Below are 22,426 nucleotides of genomic sequence, written 5' to 3'. Positions count from 1 at the left end.
TTTGCACAGAAAGTTGTGGGTGCCAGGGATAGTGGTGGAGGCTGGAAAAATAGGGGCATTTAAGAGACTCATAGACAGGCACATGGATGAAAGAAAAATAGAGGGTTGTGAGGTAGGGATGGTTTAATTTTATTTAGATATATATAGGTCAGCACAACATCATGGGCTGAGGGTCTGAACTGTGCTGTAATGCTCTGTGTTCTAAGGTTCACTTGATTGATGCAGTCGGACGGGTTGCTTTGTGAGGACAGAGCATGTTTGCATCTGCTCTTGTTCAGTAAAATGAGGGGAATATACAAGATGCTACACTGTTCTGACAGACTGAACACTGAGAGAACATTTTTCTTGGAGGAGAATCATAGTCTAGACCAGGACTTCTCAACCTTTTTCTTTTCACTCACATACCACTTTAAGTATTCCCTATGCCATAGGTTCTCTGTGATTAGTAAGAGATTGCTTAAGGTGGTTTGTGGGTGGAAAGAAAAGGTTTGAAAACCACTGTTTTAATTGTCCCTAATGGACTCATTATGCGCACAGTTTCATCTCTTCAAAGGAAATGGGCCAATGACAATTTTTCTCAAGCAAAATATTTCAGTAACAATTGGGTGTAGAGCAGTGATTTCTAACCTTCTCTTCCCACTCACAGACCACCTTAAGCAATCCCTTACACAGAGCATTTATGGCATAGGGATTACATAAAATGGTATGTGGTCTAGAGGTTATTTTGAAACTAATAGGTCACCTAGTTAAGATGGAGATGAAACAACTTTTTTCTTCCCAAGAATGGGAGTTGTCAGAGCTCTCTTTTATCAGAAATATTAATAATTTTTAAGGCAGAACTAAAGAGATTATTGAGAGCTAAAGGCTGAAACTGGAGTTGAAGTTACAATCAACTTATCCATGATCTTATTTAATGGTGGTGGTGGTAGTGTACACCATCTGTTCTATCCTTGGCATCTGTTGGCATGGCCATGTCTCCAACCTGGAGGTCTTGGGTCATTCGAAGTCCACCAGCATCCAATGACCCATATTTAAATCCTCACCCATAATGTGACCCATTTCTTTCCAAAACTTCAAAGCTACACTACATTTTATTTATTTCCAGTGCCACTGGTATCAGCGAATCATTGTTACTGTCAATTTTCTCTCATGCACTTTTCAAATCTTGTCCTATTTCATGACCTTTCTATAAATAAATATGGGAATTAAAGGCATACCAGAGTAGTGTATTAATATATACAAATAATTTATGAGCATCTAATTTTCTTGTGCATTTTAAAATTGTTGAACGCACAATTTGGATTCTACACTTTGTAAAACCCCTTGAATGAGATTACAAAATTTCTCTCCAAGGAAACAACAGGGGCAAGTTTGTTCATAACTTTTCATTAAATACTCTATCGTTGTCAGTTGTACGCATACCTTTGCTATCTGCACACACCAGTTCAGAAGATATTGGGAACCAGTATTTTCTTTGTTTTCCCGTATGTAATCCAACAGACAGCCATAGGGCATCAGCTGTGTGACAAGCTGCACCGTCGAAGTGAGACAGATTCCAAGTAACCGACAAACATGAGGATGATCAACACTTGCCATCACATATGCTTCCTGAAAAGAGAAACCATACGAAGAATGATAACGTGGAGTTCTGTGGACATAGAACTAATTAATCAAATCAAATCCATTAAATATTAGACCAGCCATTCTCAATCATTTTTTGAATATGGTTCCCGTAGGACTCTGCTCTAAGATTATGGGACCCCTTTAGTTTAGTTGATTTCTTCTGTTATTCTCTCTTACCATCTATATAAAAAAAGTTTAAAAAATATTTTATAATATCAGTCTGTGGACCCTCTTAAATGTGGCTTATGACCCCTGTTGAAAATGCTTGCACTAGACCACAACACGCTGACAGTGCTCAGAAAGTTAATAAATACACAAAGTTCTATTTAAATATTTCCCATGTCAAACTTCGCACCTACATGTTGTAACCTAACTAAAGTCATTCAGAGTTTCATGTTCCAGATGTATGCTGACAACAAGCTGGTTTAACTTTCCAATTGTCAGGCTGCCTCCCAGACATAAATGCAGTCCTGGACAAGAAGAAACTTTCTTGAACTAAATCCCAGAATTACTGAAGATATTGCATTTGGTCTGTAGGACAAAGTCTTTAGTCTATCTTCCTTCTGGAAACTGAACAACATTATTCACAAGTCTGACCTACAGAGTTTCTCCAGCATTTAGGCACTGCATCTCATCTAGAGATCAATTTCTAACCATAAATTTGCACCATTACTAAGACTGCTTCCAATCATTTTGCTGCTTTACTCAACTCATCCCCTTCCTCTGCACATCTGCTGCAGAAATCCTTCAAATTTGGAAATTTTAATGAACTTCTACCAACCCTATTATTTTCCACCCTCTAGAAATGTGCTTTCCAAGAGTGACAAGTTCATATAGTTGGAAGAAGGAAGGCTGGCCCCCAAAATATTTTGCACCAAGCCTGCTTAGCCAGTCAGATATAGATTTAGGGATGGAAAGTTGGCATACAGAACTTCATAGCTGTGTACCCTTAGAGAAGATTACTTACGGTTTACGAAATAAATATCATTTGTTTTGTAAAATATGGTGCCCACATTTACAAAATGTGGGTTTGTACATTTGATAAACTTGCTGAAGACCTCACTTCTTGGTAAACTCCAATATTAGACTTTATGACATTCTCCAGTCCTTCTTTCCTCAATCTCTTTTTTCCTTATTTTTCTTACTTTTTAGGGGTTTTGCAGGGAGAGAGGGAGGGAGGGAGCTGGAAGGGGAAGGGTTCTTTTCTTTTTTTCTATGTACACCACATGTATAACTTTCTGAAATAATTTTTGAATTTAATGAAATGTAATTGATATTGAGGTTTAAAATTTAAAAATAAAATATTTTAAAAAAAGACACCTTAAATTTCATTTACCATTCAGTGAGGAAATAAGAGCAACGTGTCTTGTTTTTGGGATGGAAAAGTACAAATTGCATGGAAGATTTATCATTAAATAATTGAAAGGTCAAACAATTTCTTCATGAAATTCATTTAGCTACATTATAAAAAAATATTGGGCAACCAACTAAAATATTAATCCTTCTCTTTCTTATAAAATGTACTATTTTAACACAATATGTTAAGGGAAAGTTAACTGCTTTAGAGTTTCTTAAATCAGTAGATTTTCTAAACCATTTCAAATGAATAAACCTTGATTAATGTGCTATTAAATTCTAATTATCACCTACAATTAATCTTTATTGCTTTTTTTCTGAGGGTCTCCTCAAATACTGTTTTTAAGCCATTGTTCCTTGTTCATTTTTGCATACCCTGCAATCACTTGTCTGCACAATGATCTTGCTGAACTATGGCTGGTAGTCCTAGGTGCTCCCTTGGGATTTACTTTGTGCTATGATTTTTTTTTGGAAAAGCCACTGTCAGGAATATGAAGATTAGTAGAATTGTTCAGTCTCATGATAATCCATTTCTGCATATTAAAATTAATATTAGTAGCTGCACCTGCTACCTCAGATAAATTGTTCCTTCTGTTGGCCAGTGATTTTTCAACATTTACCTCCAGCAGAACTGAAATCCTTATCCATTTTGAAATGTCAGCATTGAGCTCAAGCAGTGAAACTATAATAAAGTGAAACATGCAAGTTTGCAGACACTGTAATTGTAGAGGAAAGACAGAAATGTTAGAGGAATCCGGGCCTCATAGCATCCATAGGAGGTAAAGATGTTTCACTGACGTTTCGGGCCTGAGCCCTTCTTCAATGAATGAGTGAAAAGCAGGCAGGTGCCTGAATTAAAAGGCTAGGGAGAAGGAAAGAAAGGGCAGGAAGAGGAGCAGTGACCAAAAGACAAAGAGTAGAAAATTGGACATGGATTGGACAGGAGAGCAAAGGTGAAAAATGATCGGGGAGGGGGGTGGAAATGATCCCCCTGTTGGCCTTTCTTTCCTGTGACCTGCTGAGTTCCTCCAGCATTTTTGTGTTTCAATTGTCTTCATCTTTCTCAGCCATAATTGCTTTACAAATTTTAAGAAATTTTGCTCTGAATCAAAAAATACATTTTGAAATATAAAATAACACAAAGACAGCATTATAAAAGCTGAAAAATCATACAACTTGAGCAGTTGAGTAAATGAAATCTCCACGAAATGGCTTAGTCATTTGACATGTTCATTAAAATAATTTACATGTCAACAGCACAACATAATTTAAAGAACTCTGCCCTTCTATCTTTCCTCACTGTTGGGTCAACAGAGAAAAAGTCTGCAGGTGCTTAGGTATGGTTGGGCTAATGCTGTCCCGGAGGTATTCAGCACAAGTCTGTGACTGAATTCTTATGAATCAGGATTTTCCTGAGCTAATATGGTAGAAAGTATTCTCCCCCCACCCCCCCCCCCCCCCCACCCCCACCGGCTGATATTTGACCAACAATGAATCTGTTAAGTAACTGCTTTATGTCATCAAAGAATGCAAAAGCACGCCATTGTAAAAGCTTTGTCTAGTGTTGCAGGAAATGCAATAAATACTCGGCCACAGCTATGCAAGGGGCCTGTTCTTAGGGAGACATGGAGTTTTATTTGGCCTCGGCCTGTTCTTCTCATTGAACTGTGGATAGAAGATTTTCAGTCTGTCTGCAAGGGATGTGTCATTATCGTTGACTTACAAGGTTGTCTTGTGATATTATTGTTTTGGTACCTTAACACATGCTCCTCATGTCACTGGTGTCACACAGCTGACTATGGACCCTCTGTGTGTATCTTTGCTTTACCTTCTGGATTGCATGGGAGAGTTCTGGCCTGGCTGATTATAGTGCGAACTTGTCTCCTGTCCTGCATCTTAAGCTCTGTGAAGTGTCCGAACTATGCATCCTACCATGGTTTCTGGGTAGCCCTGGTTGTGTAGAATTTGATCTTTGTGGCATCCTCAATGCCTTTGCTAATGTACCTGTTACTGAGCTCGTGTGCTAGTCAAAGTTTAGATGGGCGCTGTAAGTGGCCACCTCTCAGAAACAGCTCCTGTATGTGATCTCAAACAGTCCTGTAGTGCTCCTCCCCTTATCTCCCTGCGAACTGACCGTCCGTTTTTCCAGCAGCCTGTATACCAGGGATAACAGGACGTATATGTGATCCAAGTATCCAAAGTGGATCAAGGGTCAGTCTTGTATGAACCAGTTACGTTGGTGTACCTCCGTCCGAGGGTGTTCTCTCCTCTTGTGACGAGGTTGACATACTGTTCAAACCATGGTAGAACAGTTTTCAGCTTGGCATGGTTAAAGTTGCCAGTTAAAATCATGGCACTGTCAAGGTGAGGTGTCTGAGCTATGCAGATGGCACCATAAGCTCTTTCATGGCGCAACATAAACTACGGCAACGAGCATGGCAATGAATTGCCCGGGCAGGTAGAAGGGTCTGGATTTCACCATCCAGGATTATATCTCTGCTGAGCAGAAGCTCTTTACCACAGAGACATCTGTGCAGCAATTCTCATTGATGTAAAACCACACACCCCCCGCCTCGATTTTTGCCAAAAGCAGCAGCATCTCTGTCTGCCCGGAGGGAGATAAGACCACCTAGGTGGATTGCTGAGTCTTGAATGGAGTCTTGCAGCCATGTTTCTATAATCACCCAGCACAGCAGCTTTGCAGTTCTCTCTGGTTTGCCTGCAGTATCAGGTAATTAATTTTCTTCTCTGGCGATCTTACATTGTTGGAAAACATTGAAGGAGACAACCTGTTCATTTATCAAAATAGGGGAAGATAAGTTACACCTTCAATGGAGCAAAAATAACTGCCAGATATACCTTCCTACTTTCAAGTGTGCAGTTTTCAAGGCCTACTGAAATTAACACTTCAATCCAACCAATTTTTGATGGCAATTGTAGTTATTCTTTTTTTAGTTATTGCCCTATTACATATTGATTTGAAAGGAATGAACAGAGCTCATGATAAAATATAGTAGATTCTGATCACCTGCAGTACTAAAAATATTTACAATCTCAGCTTACATCAAGAATTTCTTTATTAGCTTTCGGTGAGGTTGCTTCTCTCAACACTTTGATAGCGACAGGGATTTTGACATTTTCCCCCTCTGGATTCCACAAGCCCTGAAGAGATAACAACAGTTAATATGAAAGCAAACATTCTTGTAACTCATTCTGACATTATGAATGAATTTATCAAATATTCACTGAACTGGCAAAATTAAAATGAGCTTCCTTTTTGTAATTGTTTGAATAGATTTGAGTTAAAGCAGAGAAAGAAACAGCCATGAGAATATAATGAAGGAAACTTCAACAAACTGCAAAACAGCATTGGTGATAAACTATGCATAATTTTAACAAATTGTTTGGATTAATAAAAACACTCCCTTGGAACAAGCATAGAATAACTCCCTGGATACATTGTACCCATTGTAATCCAGCTCTTGCACTAATGTAAAATGGAATTTATGTGTTATTATACTAAATGAGTCAAACAGACTCAAGGCACTGTGAATGATCTGTGATATTAAATGAACTCAGTCAAAGGAAGTGGATGTTAAAAGTTTGACATAATGTTTCCAGCTTGAAGACAGAGTCCCTCGTGCACCTGATCCACACATATGGAGATTGAAGTGGACGTACATTGTCAGCAATTGAATAAAATTTGAGTTTTACACCCTCCATAGGTTTGTACCTATGTAAAATTTGGTGTGCAGATGGACAGTGAGTCATAGAGTGATGTAGTATAGGAAGAACTTCAGTCCAGCCCAACCAAGGTGCCTTCCTGAGCTTGTCTCATTTCTCTGTTTTTGGCCCATATTCTGAGAAACTTTTCCCATCCATGTACCAGTCCAAATGCCTTCTAAATGTCATCATTGTACCCGTCTCTACCACTTCCTCTGGAATCTCCTTCCATAGACCCATCTCTTGTGGAAAAACTTACACATCCAGTCTCCTTTGACTATTCCCCTCAATGCCCTCCTGTTTTAGACTCCTTATCCCTGGAAAAAAGACAGCCTCCTTTGTCCAGGATGAACACCCCCAGTCCCAGTCCATCCAGTCTCATTATAACTCAAGCCCCAGCCACGGCAGAATCCTTGTGAATTTGCCAAAGCTGCGGGACTGAGACCTTCTCCAGATGGGCTGAAAATCAGGCAAATGCCTGAAGAGAAAGTGTAGGGGGAGTGTGGAAGGAAGGGGAAGAGTCAGGCCAGCAGATGATACGTGGAAACAGGTGGGGGGAGGGGGAGAAGAGAAAGAAACTCAAGAAGTATTATTGGGGATGGGGCAGAGGGCTGATGCTTTCTGACAGGAGAAAGACTGACTAGGGAGTTGGAGGAAGGGAGACAAGGGGATGAGGGAAAGCGAGAGAACGTGGGGAGGGGGGGTTTGACGGAAATTGGAGAAGTCGATATTGATGCCATCTGGTTGGAAACTGCTGAGACCAAATGTCAGGTTTTGTTCCTCCAATTTAATTGTCTTCTTAGCCTGGCAGTACACGAGCCCATGGACTGACATTTCAATGTGGCAATGGGATGTGGAATTGAAGGCTGGCAATTGGAAGGTTCCTACTGATGCACCAGATAGAGCAAAGGTGCTCAACAAAGCAATTGCCCTATCTGCCGTCAGTCTTCCTGACATAGAGGAGGCCACATTGCGAGCAGTAAATGACCCCTACAGATTCACAGGTGAAGGGTTGCTTCACTTGGAGGGACTCTATGTGGTCTCACCTGGTGGTGAAGGAGGAGGTGTGGGTGCAAGTGTAACTTTTATTGTGATCACAGGGGTAAGGACTGGGGGTAATAATTGGTGGGAAGGGATAAGTGGATGAGGGAGTCATGGAGGGAGTGGTCCCTGTGGAAGGTGGAGATAGGAGGAGGGGACAATATTTCGGTTGGTGGGATCATGTTGTAATTGGTGGAAATTGCAGAGAATGATATGTTGGATGCGCAGGCTGGTGGGGTTGTAGGTGAGGACAAGGAGAAATACTGTCTTTGGTGCATCTGGGGTGAGGGAGAAGAGGCCAGGGCAGATTTGTGGAAAATAGAGGAACTGCAGGTGGAGGCTGAGTTAATGGAAGGAGAGTGTAAGCCATGTTTTCTGAAATAGAATTTTCCAGAATGGAAGGCCTCATCCTGGTGGCAGGTGCAGCAGAGAGAAAGGAATTAAGAGAAAATCTTTCGAGGAGACAGGTTGTGAAGATGTGTAGTCAAGGTAACTATTGAAGTTAGTGGGTATATAAAAGATAGTTTGCCTTCATAAATGGGGGTGGGGGTGAGGGAGAGAGGGGGTGAGGGAGAGAGGGGGTGAGGGAGAGAGGGGGAGAGAGAGAGAGAGGGGGGGGAGAGAGGGGGGGAGAGAGAGAGAGAGAGAGAGAGAGAGAGAGAGAAAGAGAGAGAGAGAGAGAGTTACTGAAGATGGACCAAGTGAATTTGAGGGCAGCATGGAATTTGGCGGCACAGTGAATAAAATTGACAAGCTTATCAAGGGTGCAGTAGGAAGCACCAATGTAGTCGTCAACATAGCAGAGAAAGAGTTGAGGAGCCTTGCTGTCTCAGTTTGCAGCATGGATTGCTTCACAAATCAAACAAGTACCAATACGAGCACCTACTGCTACATCTTTGGCTTGGAGAAAGTAGGATGAACAAAAGGATGTACACGTGGTGGTGGGAAGGTGGATGGGTACTGGTCAGGTCTGTTATCCAGTGAACAGCTTAAGGCCTTTCCAATGGGGTATGGAAGTGTAAAGGGACTGGATCTCATATCATTTCTTGGGTGTCTCCAACCAGATGACATCCATGTCGACTTTTCCAAATTTCTGGTAACCCTTTCCCCCATTCTCTCAGCTTACCTTCATCTCTATCCAGCTCCTTCCCTTCTTTTCTCATACTAGAGAGGGCCTTTCTCAGCCCTCTGTCCCTTCCCCTTTTCTCTCCTTCTCCCTCCTAGCTGTATCCACCCATCACCTTCCAACGAACCTGCTCCTCCCCCTCCCCTGTACATCCTCCACCTTGGTATTTAGGAGTCTGCCTGATTTTCAACACACCTGAAGAAGGGCTCAGGCCTGAAACATCGACTGCCTATTTGTTTTCCATGGATGCTGCCTGAATTACTGAGTTCCTCCAGTACGTTTGTGTGCTACACTGACTTTTAAAGTGCAATGAGGAGGATATGGCATGAAATAGCAGTTTTACAGCTAGTAAAACTGGGTAAAAATCTTAGCCAGGTGCTGAATGCTGCAATAATTATTTATAGTTTTTGGAAGATCTCTGATAAAAGAGACATTCACAAACTACTAAAAATATGAAAAGATAACAATTACTCAAAAATAAAATTAAAACATAAATAATTCAATACATTAAAGAAAAGTTTTTCTGCAGACTTATTGGGGTGAAGGGCCTGTTTCTGTGCGAAAGGAGTGTACTGACCAGCAGTGCGAGTATAAGACAGCTTTAATAAACTAATATGTACACTAAGAAGTCTTGTCTCTCTGCAAGACGAACCTGGAAGGCTAGACTGTAGCTCTGGACTGCTTTATATACAAGGTCACCAGGATGACCCCTGGTGACCGAGTGGTGTAATTACATATCACCACAAGGAGTCTATAAAAGATAAAGCAATTTGAAAGAATGAGTTTACTCTCTCTTTCAGATTCTGCAATGTGGAAACAGGCCAATCGGTCCAACATATCTTAGGTGATTGTGTTGTCTACCTAAGCTAGTTTTTGGCCTCAAACATATTTTGAAGCTCGCTGGTACTTGGGCCTTGCACCAGGTCAGACCTCACAAAGGATCCAGCAGCAATTTGCAGGTGGAATGCTGTCAAATCAAATTGGCCTTTGGAATCTCTTAACAGTGCTAGACAACAATGTCTTACTGCCATGGATGAAAATCTGGTACTTACACTTAAAACAGCTGAACACTGGTTCTTGGCAAGATCTGGCTTCCTGGTTTGTTTCTCTTCCCACAGTTGTATACGATTCATTGAGTATTTCCAGAATTCTCAAATCATTTTGCTTTAGATTTATTTCACCTCCTGATGTTGTACTATCTCTTTAGAAATTTCCTGCTCTCAAATACAAGCCAGTTTCCCTTCCATCCACAAAAGAGTTCGTCTGAGTTAAATGTCTTTGATATTATCCTGTAGGACTCAAAGTTGTTGGATATCCTATCTAGGCCTCCTCTAAAGTCAAAATTCTGCTGCTAAGTTGCTATTGTTCACATTTTTCCATGCCAACCAGCAACAATTTCCTACAAGGAAAGTGCTTGTTCCATTTACAAATGCTGGCACAATCTCATCCCACCATTATCATCTCCTTCGTCCTAATACCCAGTTACCTATCTATTACAGCCCACTAGCCATGCGTTCTTCCACCTTTCTTGCTCCATTCAGTTCATTGGAAGCATAACTTTCAGTCGTGCTACTCTCAAACTACCTCCTGATATCTTACCTTGCTACTTCACCTGTTGCTTATAAATGCCTCCTTAAACAGATATCTTTAATTATGTTTTTAATTAACTCAACCCTTCAATCACTGTCATCCCAAGCAAAACTCATTATGCTTGATTATGTGGGACAGTACACAAATGCATGATACAGGTGGTCTAACTGGAGTTAACCTCCTGCCAGGTCAGCCTATTATGAAGATTAATAATACATGTTTAATTTCTCTGCCTCTCCAACCACAGTAAAAGTTAACAATGTTTTACATCTGTTTGAATTCAAATTCTAATATATAGTTCCAATGTTGCACTGTGCCTTAGAGACAGCTTACCTTGTACACAGTGCCAAATGCTCCAGAGCCAAGCACTTTAATTTTCTTGAATTCTGTCTCTTTAAGGATCCTCAGAAGGGCCTGATTTGGGGCAGCTCCGCTGGGTGTTAGAGGCTCAACCAGCTGCAAAACCACATATTCCATTAATATAATGTTACCAGTTAAATTTATTTACTGCCCTAGTGATGGTGGGGAAGGCTCTAGCAGGTAGGTATAGAGACAAAAATCTGCAGTCCGGCCTGAGAGAGTCCAGATTGTTCTCTCAAGTTTCCTTGTGGAGAATGCAAAGGGTATTTTTAATTGGCTATGAATTGGGGTTGACATTCTAGAAAGTAACAGTCAGGCTGCGATACATTTGGCAGGGTGGACGTGAGACATCTCAACAATCCTAAACCACACCATTTTCAAATCAGTGTGCTTATATTTCATTAAGGATGATCAACCGCAGCAAGAATAGTTAGCTTTGTGGTTAGCAGAACACTCTTACAGTGCCAGCGACACAGTTGCGAATCTGGCACTGTCTGTAAGGTACATTCTTCTTGTGTCTGTGTGGGTTTCATCAGGATGCTCTGGTTTCCTCCCACCCTTCAAAAATGTATCAGGGGTGTAGGTCAATTCGGTGGCTTGGGCTTGTGGGCTGGAAGAGCTTGATACTGTGCTGTATGTCTCAAATTAAAATTAAAAAAAAGCAAATTTGCTTTGAAAACTTTTAACTATTTGAAATGGGCAGCAAATAAAAAATACAATTTATTTCATATCATACCTACATTTTTAAAAAGCTTATTAAATTTTGCAAATTGTCACGATAGCGTTTGCTCACACGTTGAATATCTGTGTAACAAACTCTCGTAAAGCTCAAAGCCAATCTTGTGAGGAAAGACAAATGTAAAAATGGACAGCATGGTTAATGCAACAGTTAGCGTAATGCTATTACAGTGCAAGTGATCCAGGTTCGAACCTGGCACTGTCTCAAAGAAGTTTGTGCATTCTCCCCATGTCCTCATAGGTTTCCTCTGGGAGCTTCAGTTTCCTCCCATGTTCCAAAGATGTTTGAAATTAATCAATTACCTTATTTGATGGCTTACAAGACCCACATTTTCCCCCAAAAGAATTGGCTCAAAAATATCCCCGGGTCAACTATGCAAAGTTGAAATTAGGCTGATAATGGTGAGTAATGCCGACAGTGATAATTGTCAGTAGCAGGGAGATAGGGATCCCCCGCTGTCCATCTGGTATTGCCAATTGACCCTGGATTCAGGGAGGTAGGGATCCTTCACTGTTTGCCTGGTATTGCCGCCAGTATTAGGGAGCGAGGGATCCCCTGCTGTCCACTTGGCATTGTCGTGATGGCCACTGAGCAGGTCACCAGTTATTCGCCCAGCTTCAAGATGCCCGTGGAGGTGCTGCGGCTGTCCAGGAAGCGGGCCTGCAGTTTCGCGGGCCACCTTCCCTCGCTTACTTCCCTCGGTGAGAAGGCCGACCATGACAGCCCAGCCAGCAGCGCAAGAGGTGCAGGCGGAACCCATTTGCCAACATCACCAACACCTGCGGGTTGCCAGTTGGGACCCCAAGCCCTGGTGCTGGGCAATCTGCTGAGGAGGAGCCGCACAGCAAGGTGAATGCTTACCCACTTTTTAAAAATTCTTAATATTCCTTGTTGAAATGGTTGGGGGGGGGGGTGGGGGAAGGATGGGTGGTGGTTATATGCCTGTGGGTCTTATATGCTGGCATATACAGTAATTGGTCACATGGTTGTAATTGGTCAGTGTGGGTTTGTGGGCTGGAAGGGCCTGTTATTGCACTGTATCTCTAAATTAAAAATTAAAATGAAAAAGTTTCTGTTAATGATCAAGAATACATAAATTTAGATCTTAGGGTGGAGAGTGGTCATAATTTCCCTTCAGTTCTTGCTCCTAATTAACCCAGCTCTCATGGAGTGCCCAGCAGATTGTTCCAAAGGAACTCCCGTCATTTCAATTTCACGAGATCAGTCTGATTGTTTGAGGATGAAACTTGAAACAAATTTTTCACTTTCAAATATCTGAGAATTCATTGCTTTTTTTATGCTTTGAAGTAAATAAACACTCCTGCATGAGGTTACCTCCCGTTCCTGCAGCAATCGCCGTAACGTCCGCTTCTTTCTGACATGGCGTCTCCGCAGGAATATTCCAATCAACAAAGCCACCATGACTAAACCGAGCAGGCCTCCAACAATTCCCGCAGCAATGGAGGGGATACGGGAACTAGAGAAGAAGAACCCATATGAAAAACATTCTACTCAAATGCCATCAGAATCCTTCATCTTTAAAATTGCCTGCTTCAAACATGAATTAATGGAAAAAATAATGGGATACATTTTAATAGCCTTATTTTTAAAACATTAATTTAAAAAATTAATTTAATTTTCTCAAAGTCTTTCTCTTTAAGGATCCTTAGAGGAACTTGATTTAGCACAGATCCACTGCAGTCTGTGTGACAGTCGGCTTCAACTTTCAATATCTTTGGTTTTCTGTCCATGGTCTGAAATTTTTAATCAAAAATCAAATTCACTAAAGTAGCATTCAGATCTTAGACACTGGATCCATTTACTGATCATCTTTATTAATTATAAATAAAAACCGGGACCTTTCCAGAATCAAAGTGAATTAATTAATTTCCGATTGGATATCTAAAAGTTGGTCAATTGACTGGACTAATTCATTCATGAGCTGCGTTAATAAATGCAAACAGAAAGAGATATTCATAAATGGCTGATTGAGCATCACCACCACCTCATAAATTTACCTGAAGGCTATCAATCATCTTTAATATTCCAACTTCCCATCATCAAGGGAAGATTTACTGCAATTTGGTGAGTTACTTAGATAGACTACAACTCCCAGAAGTCGAGCGAACCGGCATAGGATGGCGTGTGTGGTTCAGTGTTTTAAAAGAATACGCGTGTGACTTGAGTAATTGTAACTGCCAATGTGTGTGTCACTATTTCACGTTCATCAGCCACCACTGTGTTTTCAGTGGCTACAAAATGGCATTAATTGTTCCTGCTCATAACAATCCTTGATACACCTGATCCCTTATTGGGACCAGGATTTTATTGCCATTGTTAAAGGAATAAACCTATTTTGAACTTGAGACATTTTAGGAGATGGGCCCCCTTTAGTCCTGATTTGATAATTCATTTCATTCCTAATATTAATAAGATGTTTTAATAAAGGGGCTTCTTTTTAATTCCATTTATATATAAAATTTTCTGCTATCCTCTCTCCAACCTCATGTAGCTCTATTTTTGCCTAAGAAGGGTTGTCTTGTCTGTCAAAGAGGGAGGTGACAAACTTCATGTGAGCTGCCCAATAATGTTTCTTGAAGACTAAGTGTTTCAAACCTCCCATCTCATAATCCCATGATAATTTATCAATAGAAACTTTGGGTGGCTTTTCCTTCCAGAGGAATTTCCTGATTTTTTTTTGTTTAAGTCTTGAAAAAACTTCTGAGGTAATGGAATCGGTAATGTCTTTAATGGACCCTTGGCAGCACATTCATTTTTATACAATTGACCCTGCCAACAAGAGTTACTGGGAGAGTCATCCATTTACCAAGGTCTAGGATCTTGTTCATTAGTGGAGTAGCTTGAGGCATAGCCTGCTCCTCTTCCTAATACATATCAAACTCTTTGAAGTAATGTCATGGACTCCTTTATTCAAAGAGTCAAGACAGCTCGTTAGTTTAAGGTCTCATCTGCGGTATGCTTTCATTGTTTCAGTGCTGCCAAATCTTCTTGTAGTTTATGATCCTCACATCTCCTCATGACAGAGGATGAAGCCAGCTGACCAACTGAGTCTATGCCAGCAATTGCATCAATCCCACTCCCCAATAATTTCAAGATTCTATTTACTGTTACGTGTGTACAAGTGCACCTAAAAGTTTTCCCCTTTGTTTACCTTTAAAGGTACCCAAAGAGGTGCTCTCTAAAGACAAGAAAGAGAAGCAAAAGAGAGTCCCTTCAGAGTCACTGTGTCTGTGGATCCTGCCACCTCTTCTTTCACCCTGCCTCTTGTGTGTTCCACTGGCGAACCCAAGCTAGGGATATCTAAGTCACCTACCTTAAACCAAATGCACCGAAATGCCTCTGGTTAGCAGTGGCTTGTATGAGTTTTTGTGAATTGTTTTATCCCGTTGCGAATGTATAGAGCTACAAATTATACAAAAAAGAGCACAATGTGCTCCTAACTATGACACACACTGCTGCATCAGCTTATTTGGTCTCATTCTATCAGAGATATTCCCTCCTCCCCTTCTCTGCTACCAAAAACTAACCTGATTTTTTTTTAAACCCTACTCTGTTGATCGGAAATGCTAACTTTATTGCTCTTTCCACAGATGCTGCTCAACTTGCTGAGTGTTTCAGAGAATATTTCAGATCTCCAGAATTCTGCAGGTATCCACAATTGCTTCCTTCCCACCTCCTCCCCTTATAGAGATGGCACAAATTATTATTTTGCTTGTTATTTATTTAACTAAAGATATGCTGATACAAATGAGGGACAAATATGAATGGAGCCCATATATTATTTATTTTAAATGTGTAAAACAAATTATTAGAAATCATCAGGGAATTTAGATAACATAAATGAAGCAATAGATTTGTGGTACAACTTTACCCAACATATTGTTCACAATCTTCAAGGTTTGGTCCTTTGCACCTATGATGTCACAGAAGAAAATTCCAATTAGTCAAAAACACTTCCTATCATACTACAGTTTTGAACATTTGATTCCATTTTCTCTTTAGTATAATGAGTAATATTTGAGTCCAGCAAGATTTTTTTTTGTATAAAGCTCCAAAAGATTTTGAGAATGAGGAAAAGCAATTGGTTGTTACATGGGTAGAATCCACACCTGAGCTCAGTATGGAATCCATATTTATGATGTGCCATAGAAAAGGCATTGTAATGAGCACAGAATGTAAAACAAAGTCTTCTGACCATGTGAGAAAATAGTCATTTTGCAGAAAAGAATGGTAGCTGGGATGAATTAATTCACAATGCAGTAACTTCATAGTGTAAGCAAAGAACTTTGCTTTTTAGACAGTTTAGAGCAGCGTTTCTCAACCTTTTTATCCTTGTGGAACCCTTGAAATAGTTTTCATGTCTCCCCCTGCATAAAAATTATATATACCTTTATTAATATCTTTTATATTTTTATTGTAGTTCACGTTGTAAACATTATATTTTTTTTCGGATAACTTATTTAAGGAAAAAATTACCCCCTTTTTTGTCAAATTTTTTGTGGCAATGCAAAAAAAAACATACTGCTCATTTATGAGACCTCACACTGAGGTTTTTATTTTAAATAATATAAGAGGTTGAAACTTTTATTATAATAACCAAGGATTTTCCAACAATATGCATAGTAAAATTACAAATATAAAATTAAACAAAAATTATTCAAAATTGCTTTAGCCTATTTATCACTTTTTCTTGCGGAACCCCTAGTGACCTCTGGTTGAGAAACACTGGTTTAGAGGCTTCTGTCAAACCACTCAACAATGAACCAGGTCTGCTTCCGTTAACTTTTGTCACTTATTTTTCTGGTTGTACTTTGCTGCATCATAGACTGAGCCACTTCTTTTTACAAGCAATGTTCCAACCAGGAGGAGAAAGGAATTTATACAAAAAATGCTTTGCAATTGCATAACACTGATCATTACTCACCCTTGAGTGCAATTTGGATGACATGGCTGACAAAGCTTATGCTCATTGGGGTACTTCCAGATGAGGGTATTATTCTCTCCAGAGATACCAGAGGGACAGCTTTTTACACAGTGCAGGCCATCTTTAAAATGAGCACATTCATTACAGTTTCTGTTGCCCTGGGGAATGAAATGAATAAATTAACTCAAATACAGGAAGGGGTAACAGCAAATCTATCATTCCCCAAATAATCCTAAAATAACCAATTAAAAAAACAAATGACCTCCAAATGTAAACACTTAATGGATGAACGATGAGCTAGAAAATAGTATATACCACCCACCTCATTATAAATCAAGATTTAATTTTGACCCGCGAAGCATTAAATGTCTGAAGCTGAAGCATGGGATTATCCAGCACAAAAAATTTTGCTCAACCTTATTCAACAATTTCTACTCTTGCACAACCCAGGTACACGACCGGGAAAAAGAAGCTCAAACTGGACTTGCATCTCAGTTGATTTTTAGTTGAAAAGGACTTAACCTAATGTGGCTGAATTGTTCCCACATTCATCTTTTAGTTTGGTGTGGCCAATTACTTCGCAGGCAAAAATATTACAAACTAATATAGCACGACCCACATCCCGATAACAAATAACAAAAACCTTAGACTTGGAACCTCTGACAAGGAGTTACAAAAAGCACCAATATTATTACAAAATCCTTAACAAGATAACATCTATTAATCAGCTGTTCATTGAGCTGTGATTTAAAGAAAACAACCATGGAATCCTTTCCAGAAATTTGTACCATGATTGAACACTGCTGCCTGTGACCAAATCCCACAGAGACACAACATGAAAATAGTACTTGTTAACATAACAGTTCTGAGTTTACTTTGTCTGATAATTCTCTCTCCTGAGGGGAATGAGCAATCCCCTGAGAAATGGCAACACCACCTTCCGGAAACTATTCAATAATTCCCTCATGTTTTTAGTTTCAATAAATCCACTACAGGCATTTCTTTTCATAATATTCACAAATACCATAAACAAGAGTCTCAGAACAGATCAATTCAGAAATACTTTCCAGGGATAACTTTTTCTATTTCTGTTGGCAGTTCAGTCACATCAAGCAAAAACATCAAGGAATTTCTCAAGAGCTTTTTCAGGCTTCTTTTAACGAGGCATTGCATTCCAGGACATTAGATGATAGAAGTTCGGCGAAAGAGAAATTACAAATTTATTTTTAAAAGGCAGGCAGCTGGAAAGCTTGGAGTAAAACACGAATGCCTGTAGATGCTGTTATTATAATAAAAACACAAAATGCTGGAGGAACCTGGCAGCATCCATAGCAGGTAAAGATACATTCGCGACGTTTCTGGCCTGAGCCCTTCCTCAAGGTATGGAAAAATTGAGCAGCTCCTAGTCAATAAAAAATCTGATGTTTATTTCTAAAAGACCAAAGTAATCGGACAACGGGTCCAAGGTAGAAGACGGTAAAAGGTTCCATTATTATCATGTGATACTACATTTAGAATGAAATTCTTTAACTTTGTCTACATAAGACAGAGAGTCACCACTTTGTCAAGCGCCCCTCAGAGAAATGAGGCCCTAGTGAAGAACAAACTCGCAACCTCTGATTTTCAAGACCAATGTCCTTATCACTAAGCTATCAGAGTCTATTTGATGTCAGTCAGTAAGAATCGTGTTGAGAATATAGATGAGACTATCTGCATGTACTACTCTAATGGAGTGAATCTGACAGGGAAATCTGGAACATGCAATTCAATACAGTAAATGAGAGGTTGGTGTTCCTTCCTCCCCCACATGGCGGTGCCCTTATTAGCCACCACCTGTGTAATTGGCAAAAATCTGTGAAATGACGAGCATATCAACACTTTAAACTCAGCATGCTACACACAATGTGACATGCAACATAAAATGCATGCTTGATGTTGTGGTTAACTCAACGGCTTTACAGTGCTAGCAATCGGGACCAGGGTCCAAATCCTGTGCTGTCTGTCAGGAGTTTGTTCGTTCTCCCCATGTCTGCGTAGATTTTCCCTGGGGGTTTTGGTTTCCTCCCACAATTTGGAATGTACCGGGGGTGTCATTTAATTGGGTCTAAATGGGCAGTATGGACTCGTAGGCCGAAATGGCCTGTATGTCTAAAAAAAACACAAGCATGACTTTGACAGCTTACAGATCCATAATTCTGACAATGACCTCTCTGGTTTTCAAAAACAAAGTTTTATTTCTGGATATTGCATCAGAACAATATATCAAAAATTGTTTAAAATAATAAAAATCACTCATCTTTCAAATTTTATGGTAATTTGGCTACTACATTTATCTAATCAAGTTTATCCTTCTTACTTCCAAGTTTGCTCTATGAGATTTCTTCAGTGTGATTGCTTATATGATCACATTACTGTATTTTAAGACATCACTGTTACTGCACACAGAGATAAATGATGGCAAACTTGGGTGATACATCCCAGATCAGAACAGCAATAAGTCAGTTCTGAATGGAAAATGTCTTAATGCTATGGTAGAAGTATTTGAGTACAGGCTCTGAGGAGAACATTGAAGTAGGCATCTTATACTTGATCTGAACATAAGAGAATCTCAGCCCAATTTTAGGCTAAATCATGAGGAATATAACATCGAAAGCAAAGATAATGATATGCACTGACACACCGAATAAGTTTCCCCAGTCCTTGACTCCATCTTGTCCTCGCCCTTGCCCAGTTTCATCCCACTTACAACCATGCCACCACGCATGTTCTCTACCTTTTGAAAATTTCACATTTCCTGGTCATCGTTGCCTCATCTTCACCATGTTCACCTCTCAGGAACATCTCAGGACTCTTCTTTTCTCTCTTGAATGAAGATCTGTTTAATCCTCATCGACTCACACTCTACTCCACTTGGCAGAGCTCATTCTTGCCCTTAACAAATTCTTTTGATTCCTCCAATTTTCTCTAATTCTTGGGCCTTGCCATGGCATAAACACATGGGCCCCAACTGTTCCTGCCCTTTTGTTGGCTGTGTAGTACAATCCCCGCTCCAATCCTGCTCCAGCACCACTCTCTAGCTTTCTCTAAAATGCTGACAAATGCATTGGTGCTGCCTCTTTTACCCATGCAGAACTCAACAATTTCATCAACTTCCCTGATAAATTCCACACTGCACTTCAATGTACTTAGACTATTCTCCCCTTTCTGGACTTTTTCATCTCCATCTCTGGAGACATATTATCTGGTGACAGTTATTACAAATTCATGGATTTGCCTTACAAGCTCTTACACATGCCTCATCTCCATTTTAAGCAATTCCACTCTCACCCCACCTCCCCCCAGACAGAACAAGGTAGCAGTTCCTTTGGCCCTTATTTTTTCACCCCATCTGCATCTGCATCCAGCACAAAGGTGCATAACTTGTCCCTACAACCCTCACCTCCATCCAGACCACAGACAAATAATCCAGGTGAGGCAGTTTCTCGTGCAGATCTTTCTCTGGTGATATGTAATTACAGCACTAGGTCACCAGGGGTCAACCCGGTGACCTTGTATATAAAGCAGTCCAGAGCTACAGTCAGTCTAGCCTTCCAGGTTTGTCTTGCAGAGAGACAAGATCTCTTAGTGTACATATTAGTTTATTAAAGCTGTCTTATACTCGCACTGCTGTTGTGGTTATTGTCAGTACACTTTCAACCTGGTCTACTGCATTAGTTGTACTCAGTGTTGGAAATAACCTGTTGGTCTGCTCATAGAAGAACCCTTCTCACTGTACTTATTTGTGACAATGTGACAAAGAAACCTGTAGACTTACAGGACCACTGCAGGTTTCAGACCCATTCTGTGGTTTACATTCTGCATCACATTGAAAACATCGGGCTCCTTCCACATACTCCCTCACCTTCCTGCAAAAAAAATAAATAGAATACATTTTGTGAACAAATTTAAAACCAAATATTTGAAGAAATGTTACAATCCCACATTAAGAAGGACTGTATTTGTGTTTATTCTTGTTAACCCCAAGAAATAATAAATGATCCCATGCGGTTAAAACAAAGTAATACAGTTTTCTTACTCACTTAGGCTGAAATTGATCAGAGAAGGTTTGTGATCCACTATTCAGAAAAATAGTCCATTGTATCACTGCACCCAAAGATTTAATCTGAGCAACTTTAAGTAAGTAATTTCCAATATAAAAAGCAAGGTGACCATGATTTAGTAATTCATAGCAAAAAAAAACACAAGACCCCCATCCAAATTTTAGTCAATAATACGTCAGTGAAATAAAACTGCATGGATAAACACTTTGGACTAGAGGATCAATGGGCCAAATAGCCTTCTCTTGCTCCCAATTCTTATGTTCTTGTGACTACTGAATTCCTTCAGGATGAAACTGAGTGGAAGAGGCCAGGAGTAAGGTAGGAATCCCCATCCATTTCGTGCTGGGGAAATTTATGGTTGATCTGAACCTTGCCTCTTGCCTTCAGTCATTTTCTGTCCCCACCCATCCTTAAATGGTGGCTGTATTTGCACTTTGGCAATTGATGCCAAGGTTGCCATTGAGCAGTGGTTCTCAATCTTTTCCTTTCCACTCACATTCCACTTTAAGCATTCCCTCTGCCATAGGTGCTCTGTGATTAGTAAGGGATTGGTCAAGGTGGTATGTGGGTGGAAATAAAAAGTTTGAAAACCACTGTTTTAATCATACCTAATTGAATCGTATTATTCACGGTTTCATAACTTCAAAGGAAATGGGCCAATGACAATTCTTCTCAAGCAGAATATTTCAGTCACAATTGGGACTAGAGCAGTGATTCTCAACCTTCCCTTCCCACTCACATACCGCCTTTGCAATCCCTTACTAATCACAGAGGACCGATGGCAAAGGGATAACTTAAAGTGGTATGTGAGTGGAAAGAAAAAGGTTGAGAACCACTGCAATAGAGGATAAAAGAAAGAAAAAAAAATGATTAAAAATAAAAAGCTTGACTTAATTAACTAATTTTTATTACTTGGACTTAAATTACAATAGACCTGAAAATATATCCAATTTTAGTATTGAGTATCCAAATTTACAGACTGTAGTTTGCCAATGGAACAAATTAGTTGCTTTTGCAAAGTAGGAAATATTATTGGTCTATATAGATATTTCTGCAAGTAGAAAATGAAAGTTCAAAGTACTCGCAATGTAGGTTACTTATCCCAATATTAATCTAATATTTTTACTTTCCATTCTTTCTCTGGCTTGGCTTCGCGGACGAAGATTTATGGCGTTTGTTTAATCACTGGAGTTTAGGGAATCAAAGGTTAAGGCAGCTTTCTCTTCAAAGCACCTTCTCTGCATAATTGAATGCAATGGAAAAGTATCTGTTTACATTTAAGCCACATGGATTTCTTGTTTTCTTTCACTTTATCAAATATTTACTGCTAAAATAATACAGTTGATCTTTGCTGTAAACATACTGATTCCATTGCAGAAATATTACAGGACAAGATTTCACTGTTACTGTAGTCACTTCTTTAGCATCAAGGCCATAATTTACCTCCCTAAATTAGATGAATTTCAGAGAGCACATTATTTAAAAAAAAACATCAGTAGTGTAAACTCCAAGTACGAGATACTCTGGGAATAATTATTTGTTTAATTCAAAGCTGTTTAAACAAATTATTTTATCAATGTAGAATTATTAGCAGTTAAGGAAATGGAACTGAAGTTGGATTAACTCCAGATCATTTTGGAGGCAAAGACAGGAGTTACAGGAACGTTATCTCAACTAGGAGGCAGGAGGATAGATGGGTGACAGTCAGGAGAGGGAAAGGAAACAGGCAGGGAGTGCAGGGCACCCCTGTGGCCATTCCCCTCAATAAAAATGTATTCCATTTTGGATACCTTTGGGGGAGACGAGCCACCAGGGACAAGCCA

General features: G+C 39.8%; 1 protein-coding gene across 10 annotated transcripts in view; it reads right to left on the bottom strand.

Moving 5' to 3' along the window:
- The window catches only part of egfra (epidermal growth factor receptor a (erythroblastic leukemia viral (v-erb-b) oncogene homolog, avian)), a 334,197-nt gene that overhangs the window by 32,361 nt on the left and 279,410 nt on the right, over positions 1-22,426 (bottom strand). For all 10 annotated transcript variants that reach the window (XM_069912695.1, XM_069912648.1, XM_069912661.1 and 7 more), the window contains 7 exons: positions 20,318-20,408; positions 16,504-16,661; positions 15,451-15,492; positions 12,894-13,035; positions 10,793-10,915; positions 6,043-6,141; positions 1,423-1,608 (listed from right to left, as the gene is read on the bottom strand). In XM_069912695.1, the coding sequence (XP_069768796.1) occupies positions 1,423-1,608; positions 6,043-6,141; positions 10,793-10,915; positions 12,894-13,035; positions 15,451-15,492; positions 16,504-16,661; positions 20,318-20,408 (841 nt within the window). The remainder of the gene's footprint in view (positions 1-1,422; positions 1,609-6,042; positions 6,142-10,792; positions 10,916-12,893; positions 13,036-15,450; positions 15,493-16,503; positions 16,662-20,317; positions 20,409-22,426) is intronic.

The sequence above is a fragment of the Narcine bancroftii genome, chromosome 1 (assembly GCF_036971445.1).
Source record: "Narcine bancroftii isolate sNarBan1 chromosome 1, sNarBan1.hap1, whole genome shotgun sequence".
Classification (NCBI taxonomy): domain Eukaryota; kingdom Metazoa; phylum Chordata; class Chondrichthyes; order Torpediniformes; family Narcinidae; genus Narcine; species Narcine bancroftii.
The sequence above is the reverse complement of the archived record's forward strand: the minus strand, read 5'-3'. Positions and strand labels throughout refer to the sequence as shown.